General features: G+C 42.2%; 1 protein-coding gene across 1 annotated transcript in view; it reads left to right on the top strand.

Moving 5' to 3' along the window:
- The first annotated feature begins 2,796 nt into the window (after positions 1–2,796).
- LOC108547053 (Zn finger homeodomain 2) overlaps positions 2,797–12,040 on the top strand; it is a 27,931-nt gene continuing 18,687 nt past the window's right edge. The window contains 1 exon segment of the mRNA XM_017899399.1: positions 2,797–6,117. Within this exon segment, the coding sequence (XP_017754888.1) occupies positions 2,949–6,117 (3,169 nt within the window). The 5' untranslated portion in view covers positions 2,797–2,948.

Here is a 12,040-nt window from a genome sequence, read left to right as displayed (position 1 = left end):
TATATAAATATAAACTTGAATTGGAGTGAGAACTAGAACACGTGAATAGTGAGTAATAGAAAGCAAATTTTTCAATTAATTACACGTCGAATCATAAATCATCATATAAATCATTTATACCGTATATCGTATGGCAATCGTATTTAAATTGAAATTGAAAACACGTGAAATATCTATTAAAAAGGAAAAAGAAAATAGACTTGCCCTACTATAATTCTCGTTATTACAACTACTCCTTATTTTCTCCTTGCATTTCTATAATCGATACAAGTTAATATTGTTCCGGGTGTTTACCTAGAAAGAAATTGATTTCCCTATCTACGTTTAACTCTTTGACTGCCACGCAATTTTTATATCGTACACTCAGGAGTACACGATAAAATTTCCATTACTCTTGCGACACGATAATGAATTATCAAACAATATGGCAAAACAAAAATGATGCAAATTATTTATGTTTTCTATTCAAAATTCTCTATTTATTTACGTTGCTCAAATATTCAAAAATTGGTCAAATATAAATAATTTTAAATGAAATATAAATATAAATTTACAAAATTAGTATTGCCGAACACTGGTGGCCACCATGGTCCTGCTGAGGAACCAAACGCTGGTCACTGATGACCACCATGGCAGTCACCGTGGTAATAGTGCTTAATATTTGTATTATTGTAAATGTGACAGATTGGAGTACCAAAATGCAAATTGCAACGTGTTAATATTCGTGAATCTTCGCGAATTAAAGCCTTCACGACTTCACGAAGTTCACGTGAATCTTCTTTGACTATTTCCTACGGATACATAAATAAATATACCTCAGACGAAAATTAAAATATTATCCAGCACCTGGAACAAAGCAACACCGGAATTCGCATAACGCTATAGGAAACACTATCTAAAATATTCGTAACCTTCGTGGTTACCACGTTACTCGGTGCTCGTAGCTTTTTACCGCGAGATTCTACTCTCTGATCGAGCCTGCATTAGCGTACTATCTGCTTGTTACGCGTTGTACAAACGTGGCATAACGTGGTCACGCGAGGATCGCGATATCCGCCTGAACGCGTCAGGCTCGGCTGAAAAATCCCTATCTCCCTCTGCCAATCGTGGAACCCAAGTCAACCCACTCGAAACACCAAAAATACGCATCTCCGATGCAAAGAACAAAAGACCCCAGCGCATCCAACTTCGATCAATCACCGGACCAGGTATCGCGAGATTAAGTCATATTTCTCGAGGATGCTAAACACCGTACGTGCCCCGTGGCCTTTGGTACAGTCACTTTCCACGTAAACGCGTAAATCGTGCATGAATCGCAGATAATTGCTCGCGGGGAAGTCGCTGGATTACCGATGGCAGGGTTTTGGCTGGGGAAAACTGGACAAACGTTGCTGACCACCGCGATTTGCCGATCGATCGACGATAATCCGAGGAAATGATCGGCTGCCGCGGCTACACGCATTAGAAAACCGGCGCTGGCTACGAGATTCCTGGCCTACGGTCACTGGATTATGGAGTTTGCACCGCGGAATTATAACCGCTGATAGCTGATAGCGCGGGGAAAGGTGGAGGAGGGAGGAGAGCAGAGAGGTAGACAAAGAGGCAGAGAGACGGTAGGATCGCATAATGCATCTATGTATCACGATGTCCAGCGGCGCGTTCGCGAGAAAGGAGACTCGCGATGGGTCGAAGGGGGGCAGAGAATTCCCCTAGGTAGTAGCTTGCACGGGACCAGAGAGACTCTCGGTTCCGTCACGCCGCGTTACACCCCCACACGCTAGGCCCAGCGAGCCCATAAATCCGCGGCTGCTCGCCCCCTCTTCTCTTTAATCCGTTAGATTCCGCGAATACCCTCGGCCGTCTTTTGAACCGCGATTTCGCGTAATTGGGACTGTGGATGATCAGACGCATGCCGGTTGCCTGCAGGAATCCGCGCGCGTAATGCACCGTAGCATCCCCGGCGCACGGTGATACTTCCGAAGGCGATATCTCACGGTGATCTCCAACCGGCATCACTCGGTGTCCTCGAAATTCGAATGCTAGAACAGTGCAGGCTTGTAGCCGCGAGTTTACCGACACGTAGCCAGTTCCGTGTTTGCCAACGCCGGATAGATGGTTGGTTATTGCTAGACCAAAGGGGAGAGGATCTAGGACGCTGGGAGGAGGAGCCCTTTAATGGGCGCGTGTGCATACAAGAGTAGCATTCACGATTAGACCGGGACGTTACGACTTCTTTCCGTTACGATCCTCTGCTCGCGTCTCGGCGCTAGGACCAAAGGGAGACGTCAATATCCAATCGATAGATAAGCTCGGTGGACGAGTCGCAAACACAGCTGGGTCCACGGCGAGGGTTCAGGTAACGCGAACACAGGGCGCCTTGTGCTGCCGTGGCAAGTCTCCTCGGCTTTGTGTACCCACCCGCCGCCATCGCCCGCTTCGTCCTCTGTACACGCAGCTTGCCGCCTTTTCTACGTTCCTCGCTATCTTTCCACTGTCCTCGGGGCGGCCTCTGTTTGTCCGGATTAACCGGCTAGAGCATCTCGTAATGTCCCTCGCGAAATCATTGCCGCTCGGGCCGGCGAGCTAGATTCTGCCATATCCAGTCAGCGACGTGACGCTTGACATCGTCGCGAGGACCCGGGAATTAATTACCGTGGAAAGTCGATTACTCACGATTAACGACATTCGCGATCGACTGGAGTAAGCTATTCCAGAGTTACTAAAAGAGGGATCCTCGTTTATGTTACAGGTACGACCTGGGGTTGCGTCGGGGTAGCTAGCAAAGCATCTGTAAGCGGTGGAGAAGAGACTAGAACGGATAGAGAGCGAGCGAAGGGGGTGGGGAGCGCGACGTTCGGTAGAGGAAGAAGAAGAAGAGGAAGTCGAGAGAGTGTAGGCGCAGGCGCCGTAGGTGATGTGAGGCTGGCGCCCGCCTCACGTTTGGGGTGATGCCCTCCAGTGAGCCTCATCCCCCCCAGTACCACCTTCAACACCACAACATTCCTCCCTCGCATCTTCAGCAACACACGTCGACCGCGATCGGGCAACATCAGCTCTACCAGCAGCTGGTGGCGGCCCATCAACAGCAGCAGCAGCAGCAGCAACAGCACCAGCAGCAGCAAAGACATCAGCAACACGGCGGGCCCTTTCAAAATTCCACGTACACGCAGCAAAAGCAGGAGATGAGCCCGGAGGAGGAGGGGGGTCGAGGGGGCGGGTCCCCCCCGGCAGCGGGGGCTGCGTTACATCAGCCCCATCACCCCCGGACGGCCAGTCCACCCTCGGGCACGGAACCCTGCACCCGCGATGCTATACCGACGCCTACGCCGATCGCGGATACTACCACAACGACCACGACTACTATGACCATGCAGTCGCAGGGGCAACAACAACAGCAACAGGAACAGCAAGGGCCCAGCCCTAGTCCCAGTCCAACGGGAGGCGACGTGGAGAAGTTCGACGGGAAGATTGTCTACAATCCGGACGGCTCGGCGTACATTATCGAGGGAGAGAGCGAGCTGAGCGAGGATGACTCGTTGCCGGACGGATGCATCGTAGACGGGCGCGGTGTCTCGGTTCCTCATTCTCTAGTATTTCCTCAGATCGCGAGCGCGTATTACGTGTCGAGATTGTACGCGCACCAAGCTTACCAGCAGCAGCAACAACAGCAGCAACAGCGCTCGGCGACGCAGCAGCACAATCCCGATCTTCCTGTGATGCACAGCTATCGGGTGATCAGCTACAGAAGCGCGGAGGGTAGCAAACAACCGCCACCGCCTCCAACCGCGCCACCACCTCCGGCCGCGTCGGTACCCGTCAAGCCTATCCTCATGTGTTTCATATGCAAGCTCAGTTTCGGCTACGCGAAGAGTTTCGTGGCACACGCTCAGGGCGAACATCAGCTGACCCTGATGGAAGACGAGCGACAGATACTCTCTCATTCGACCGCGTCGGCCATCATTCAGGCCGTGGGCAGAGGAAAGCAACCGCTGGTCAGCTTCCTCGAACCCGTGACGAGCTCCACTTGCCCGCAACCGTCGGCCGCGCAGATGCAGAACCAACAGCAGCAGCAGCAGCGCACCGAATCCACCGATCACGAAACGCCAACCACCACCAGCACGCCTGCCAGCACTCCCGGAGTACCGAGCAGTCCTCAGCAACAGCAACAGCAGCAGCCGCAGAGGCCGTCGCCCAGCACACCCACTACACCCACCTCCCATTCGAATCATCCTCTCGCGTACAATCATCAGCAACCGCAACAGCATCAGTGGACCGGTGCTCAGGTGAGCGCCGCCTCTTGGGCCAAAGCACCTGACGCCTCCGGCATGCACTACACCTCGCCACCGCCTCCCACATCCTCCACCAAGGGTTCGCCGTCCTCGTACGCGGCTTTGACCCAGCAGCCACCCAACTTCCTCACAGGCACGACCATCGGTGTCTGCCCCGAGCATATGCAAGGAAGACCGAGCGGAGTCGAGTGTCCCAAATGCGAACTCATCCTAGCCAGCAGCAGATTGGCCGGTCCAGGTGGGCCTCTCGCTGGCATTCACAGCAGAAATTCCTGCAAGACCCTCAAGTGTCCGAAATGCAATTGGCACTACAAGTATCAAGAGACTCTAGAGATACACATGAAGGAGAAGCATCCCGAGAGCGAGACCTCCTGCATCTACTGCATCGCCGGGCAACCGCATCCCAGGTTAGCGCGCGGCGAGACCTACACCTGCGGATACAAGCCGTACAGATGCGAGGTGTGCAACTATTCCACCACGACCAAGGGCAATCTCAGTATTCACATGCAGAGCGACAAGCACTTGAACAACATGCAGGAGCTGCAACAGGGCGGCGGTGGTAGCTCAGCGGCCAACAATCCCTCGTCCTCGCAGGACGCGCCGATGCCCACCAGAAGTCCTCACCATCAGCAGAACCATAGTCCGCACATCGCCGGCCAGGCCGGGAATCAAGGCAAACCGAAGCCAACGTTTCGCTGCGACGTATGCAACTACGAGACCAACGTCGCGCGCAACCTCAGGATACACATGACTAGCGAGAAGCATACGCACAACATGCTGGTCCTGCAGCAGAACGTCAAGCACATGCAGACCCTGTCCGCGCTCCAGTCCCACCATCAGCAGGCACAGCATCACCACCAACAAGCGCAACAGCAGCATCAGCAGCAACTCGAGCAGCTGCTCCATCTTGGCGGCCTGGACAAGCCTCAGCACGCCGAGGCCGCTCTCGCTGACATGGCTTACAACCAGGCTCTCTTGATCCAGATGATGACCGGTGGTCAGCTGCCGCCGCAGCTCCCGCCAGAGATCATGGGTGGCATGGCGAGCATGGGAGCCATGGGGAACCTCGGCGGAGACGTTGGTCTCTCACCCGACAGCATGGACCCACCACCTGAACCTGCCGATCCTGATCCCTCTCATCTCTATCACTGTTGCGTCTGCAACAACTTTGCCACCGATTCGTTGGAGGCTCTCGGCCACCACCTCGCCGTTGATCGAACGAGAACGCGCGAGGGTGAGATCCTGGCGCTGGTGGCTGGCCACTTCGTCTGCAAACTTTGTTCCTATAAAACCAACCTGAAGGCCAACTTCCAATTGCACTGCAAGACCGACAAGCATCTACAACGCTTGCAGCACGTGAACCACGTGAAAGAGGGCGGGCTACGAAACGAGTGGAAGCTCAAGTACCTGGCTTCGCCCACGAGCGCCGCGCAATTACGATGTCACGCGTGCGACTATTACACGAACAGCGCTCACAAATTGGCCCTGCACGCCGCGTCGCCGAGGCACGAGGCCGCGGCTTTGCTTCTTCGTCACCTGCTCGAGGCCAGCGCCAACGTGCCCTCCCAGGCCAAGTTGTACCATTGCGCCCTGTGCGGCTTCAGCGCCAGACACCGATTGCCGCTCCTGCAGCACGTTCGATCGCTCAGACATCTTCAGATGGAGCAGTTGCATCAACTCCATCGGCGGAGCGGCATACAGGGCAACGAAACCCCGCACACCGACATCGGGGACGTTTTCCAAGTTATGAGCGACCCCGACGCACCACCTGCGCAACAGCCCAGTCCCACCACGCCGACCACCCCGAATGCTACCAGTGCCAATAACGGTGAGTACGAACATGCTTTCGAGATGGAGACGGGTTATCTCGTGGAACGCGTTGCTGGTTCGTACTGTTATTTTCGTTGTGACCACCATTCGAAAGTAAAAGTGTTAAGTTTGGTGAGAAAGATGCTGTCAAGTTTTCTGGAATGTTTAGGTATTTATGGTGAGAGAGACTTTATCGCGGGTTGTTTTCATTTTCCTCCTGTGGTTGTAGAAAATGCCGCGAAGTAACGGGGCTGTGTTGTTTGTTTGAGAGAAATGTCAACAGGTGTGGAATATTTATTTTTCCGAGATGAACGGATTTTATTGCGAGTTATTACCATTTCTCGTTTGGTCGTATTATTGTTCAAAATGGCGCGGGTACTCGGTGTCGTATTCGTTAGCAAAGAAAATGTCAGACGTTATGAAATATTTATTTTTCTTCGTTCACAACGAAGGAGATTTTATTCGGAATTTTAAAAATGGCGCGAAAGATTTCGATGAAAATATTTATTTTTATTTATTACCAATTTCATTTTATTAATATTTTGTTTCTTTCTCTTAAGAAGGATACGAAATGTTTATTATTATAGTTGCCAGATAAAAATACTACACATTATTGCTGCTTTCGCGGTTCTCCTTATTTCGGAAAGAGATCATTATAATTAAAAAGATCGATATAATATTAGTGCGATCAAAATTTATTTAGGTACTCAGAAATTGAAATAAATTTTTAAAAGAGGTCGTTATAAATTATTTTATTAATTGAATTTAATTTAATTTAATTATTTTATTTGTTATCATAGTTGTTAGAATAAAATACTATAAATTATTGCTGCTTTCGTGCTTCTCCTTATTTCGGAAAGAGATCATTATAATTAAAAAGATCGATATGTTATTAATACGATCAAAATTTATTTAGATATTCAGAAATTGAAACAAATTTTTAAAAGGTGTCGTTATAAATTATTTTATTAATTGAATTTAATTTAATTTAATTATTTTATTTATTTCATAATTGGCACTAGGAAGAGCTGAGAATAATCATCTTAAAATATCACGCTATTAAATTATAAATATCCTGTTGCACAAGGTCAATTATTTTTCACTAGAAACTTAAACAAATTTTATTTTTAGTTCACCAAGATAATATTACCAGAAAATCTGCTTCTTCGTCGTGACCATTTATGGTTAATATGCAATCATCCTTATCTCCCTGTTTATATTCTCATTCTCATTTTTCTTCCTTTACAACCTGATTTTAATTCAGTGGACTTCGGGAAACAGGTGGAGGAAATTAGCTGTCGATTCTCGAAAGGCCATAAAGGGATAGAATTCGCATCTGTTAAATCGTTTCGAAATGAATAAACACAAAGAGGATTCGCGTGTCGCTCGAGTAGTGCACCTCTTTTAATAAATTCAATATTTTCATCGATTATCGCGTAATTAGCGTGCAATGGCGGTAATTTCGCGTGGCATATGGCGATGGCGTGTGCCGCGACATGCACCACGCCGAGTGTTATTATATCGCCGGGCCTGTACTTATATAAATATACGAGAGGGTATACACCGCAATGTGCCACACGAGCTGAACTTCAGAAGTTCGTGGTGTTCCACCCATTTTGTCACTGTTATCGCAATATAAGCACCCTGACAAATGTTCGGTTATCTTCGAGAAATACAGTCCGTCTCATTCGACCCTCCAAAATTGTGTCGCTAACTCTTAGAAGTAGAAGTGAAGGAAATTTTTGTGTGATTGTCAGGAAATTTCTCGTCTAAGAATGGTTCAATTTTGTTATAAATTTTTCAAAAATTTAAATTTATAGGTATTCTTCTCATTTTAGCCCTGTTGTCACAATGTTCAGTTAGCTTTGAGATAAATGCAGTCTACCCTGTTTGGTCTCCTAAAATTATGTTGATTATTCTTAAAAATAAAATTAACAAAAATTTTGACGTGACAATCAGGAAATTTCTCGTTTAGGAATAGTACAATTTTGTTATAAATTTTTAAACAATTTAAATTTGTAGGTATTCTCATTTTATCCCCGTTCTCGTAATGTTCAGTTAGCTTTGAGAGATGCAATCTAATCAATCTAATCTCTTACAATTGTGTCGATTATTTTCTAAAATAGAAATGAGGGAAATTTTTGCCTGATAATCAGGAAATTTCTAATCTAGGAATAGTCCACTTTTGTTATAAATGTCTCAGAAATTTTTATTTATTGATGTTCTCATTTTATCCCTGTTTTCACAATGTTCAGTTAGCTTCGAGATAAATGCAGTCTACCCTGCTTGGTGTCCTAAAATTCTGTTGATTATTCTAAAAATAAAATTAACAAAAATTTTGACGTGACAATCAGGAAATTTCTCGTCCAGAAATGGTCCAATTTTGTTATAAATTTTTCATAAATTTAAATTTATAGGCACTATTATTTTATCCCTGTTCTCGTAATATTCAGTTTGCTTCGAAAAATACAGTCTATCCTGTCTGTTCTTCTAAAATTTTATTTTAAAAATCGAAATGTAAGAAATCCTGTCGTGATAATCGGGAAATTGTTCCTTGAAAAATAGTTCAATTTTGTAATAAATTTTTCATAAATTTAAATTTAGATTCTCTAAGTGTTCTTCTCATTTTATCCCTGTTTTCATAATTTTTAGTTAGCTTCGAGATAAATGCAGTCTACCCTGTTTGATCTCCTAAAGATCTTAAGATTATTCTTAAAAATAGAAATAAAGGAAATTTCTTGTCTAGAAATAGTCCAATTTTCTAATAAATGTTTCACAAATTGAAACCTAGAATTTCGAAATATTCTTCTCACCTTATTCCTGTTCTCACAACATAAGAACCCCAACAAGTGTCCAGTTATCTTCGACAAATATAGTCCTCTAAAATTGCGTCGATAATCTCTATATACAGAGATAAAGAAAATTTTGTGCGAGAATGAGGAAATTTCTAATTTTGAAGGAGACTAATACCTTAATAAATTATTAATAAATTAAATTTAAGGACTTCGAGATATCCAATTATCGTTGAGAAATTAAGTGTTCATCGAACCTCAAAAATGGTGTCGCTCCAATTATTAATTAACATAGAAATAAATAAAATTCTCGTGTCACATCGACCAAAATATTAACTCAAAAATGAATATAAATTTGAAAAAGATTCCGAAGAAATTTCCATCATTGACAAATCAAAAGTTTCATATATATTCTCAGAATTTTAGCTCGCACGTGTTCGATTTCTCTCAACATTTTTCTGATATTCCTTCGCTATGGTTATTACAGAATGTTAATTCGCTTAACAATAAGAAATAGACAGGGTCGTGTTATTTGCTTTATGCGTAACTTTCTAACGAATATTCACGCGATATCTTTGTCTTGCTTTCGTTCATGAAAGACGCGAGAAACATTTTGTATATAGGATGTGCAGGAAAGAAGCCGGCAAATTTCTCCAACATACTTAGCAAGTAATTTCAAACCAAGACGACCATACACGCTATGGCTTCCTTTTCATTCGTCTCGAAATTTTAATAATGATAACACCAAGCAATTTCAACGGATCTTTGTGAGGAATAATTTCTCTTATTAATAACGAAAACTCATCTATCCGAAGCTTCTAGCATAAACGGATCACATAACAGGGGTGTATCGAGTCTTCTCGTTACCTTTGATTTCTCGTTTAGTCAATAAGAATTCTGCCTAAAATTCTGTTTCGAATATTTAAATATTTCAGACGAATTTTTCATTATAAATAAATAAAAATTATCCAATTTTCTTCAATATTAATAAGATTTCATTTTAATAATAATAATAATAAAATTTTATATTGAACGATGAGGATTCGAAGGGTGAGTTCAATTAATGGAGAATTGATTAGAAATTTGTTATGGGAGATATATTTCAGACAAAATAATAAAATTTTAAGTTCAACTTAGTGAAGTTAACACTAGTAGTACCAAAATCCAGTAAAAATGATTGCTCACGAAATTTTCCTTTCTGCAATTATTAAAAACGTATACCTGTTTTTAACTCTTTGAGGTTAGGTGAGTTGAGCTCAGCTTCTTGTGCATGGGGAGATATATTTTAACTCGAAGAGTCTCGAAAAGTCGAAATTACTCATAATTATTCATTTTAATATTTTATTTCAAGTTTTTAATTCAATTGTAATGTTAGAAATTATGATGTTTTGGTGAAAAAATATGTTTCAATAATTTTCATTTAGCCCTTTGCACTCGAGAGGCAACTCTCAGTCGCCATTTAATCAGATTTTAAAGACGGATGTTAATTAATATATCAAATTTAAAATTACCTAACAATGTGTGGAATGTCGAAGTAAAATAATTCTACGTTATTTTAATTAATAATTAATTTAATAACTTTTAATAATTTTAATTAATATTTTAATTTTAAATATTTTTAAAAATATCGTCAACTTTATGATAGAAAGCCTTCGAATTACTATTTTTCTATAAAAATCGTCGAAAAAATCATCGAGTACAAAGGGTTTAAACATTGGTTGCATGGTGAGATTATGTAACTCTCTGTAACGTTCTGTGCAATTTGGATTTTTATTTTCTGTAAAATCGCGTGTCTCAAAGAGTTAAAGAATTAGTGTTGACTCGTATTGCGATAGAACTCTAATTAATATATTTACTTACCATCACTAGTACCACTAGTACCACTAAAATTACTATTACTCATGCTTCCTGTGTTGAGGTACCCATTAAAGATCAGCAGGTCTAGCGTCAATGAATAAAATTTATTTAATTTTGTTACATTTTCGATTCAAAAATTACAATTCACACTAATTTCGTGTAATAAGATTCCACTTTTGATTTTCTCCACTATCTATTACGTTCTTTTTAAATTTTAATAATGAAAGTTCACGAGCATGTTCAATCGGAGTTCACTTATTTAATCGTCTCTTAAAAATCTCGTTCAATAAATATAATTTGGTTCAAATAATAAAATTTTATGCCCCGATTAGTAGTTTCAATCGAGGGAATTCAGTTAATGGAACACTGGCTCGAAATAACAAAGGTCCACGTTCATAGAAATGGATTCGATCGACAGTGTTCAGTTAATCGGGCTTTAATCTCGAGTAATAAAAGTTCACGTTCGGATTTGTGGATGTAATCGGGGGAATTCGCTTAATCGAGCACTAATTTCGAATAATGGAAATCCACATTTACATAAGTGGGTTCGGTCGAAAGAGTTCGGTTAATCGGACCTTAAATTCGAGTGATGAAAGTTCGCGTTCGAATTAATGGATTTAATCGGCCACTAATCTCGAATAAAAGTTTGCATTCGTGTAAGTGCATTCAACCAATGGAATTCAGTTAAACGGATTGCAATTTGAAATAAAAGTACCAAATTCAGGAAGTCAGACAATAATTTTGGATTATAAAAATTCACGTTCATGTAATGTATGTATATACATGTAATTACAGTTTAATTAATAGGCACTAACTAAAAATTTAATTCAAGCAATGACAGTTTACATCCGGATTAGTGGATTTTAGTGAATAGATTACAGTTAAGCGATAGCTGAAAATTTCTATCGATTTAAGAGTCCAATTCGAACGATAAAATTCTAATAAATTAGAGTTAAAGAAATTAATTCAATGGATAAAATTTCAGGTAATAAAATAGTAGCATAAGAGTAGCATCTTCAGTTTAGTGAAATGAATTTGATTAACAAAATTCGATTAATATTAAAAATAATAATGCAAATTTCAGAAACTTTATTATTTAAAGAATATAAATAAAATATAAATAATAATAATAATATAAATATAAAATAATAATAATGTAATTATAAATAGAAAATAATAATAATATAAATATAAATAGAAAATAGTAAATTCTTACACAATAAATTAGAAATGTTTGTCAATTTTAAATAATAAGAATTTACCAATTCTTTTCATTCGTTAAGATTCTTGCTT

The sequence above is a fragment of the Eufriesea mexicana genome, unplaced genomic scaffold (genome assembly GCF_001483705.2).
Source record: "Eufriesea mexicana isolate 0111107269 unplaced genomic scaffold, ASM148370v2 scaffold893, whole genome shotgun sequence".
NCBI lineage: Eukaryota > Metazoa > Arthropoda > Insecta > Hymenoptera > Apidae > Eufriesea > Eufriesea mexicana.
Note: the sequence above shows the minus strand (reverse complement) of the source record. Positions and strands in the feature narration are given on the sequence as shown.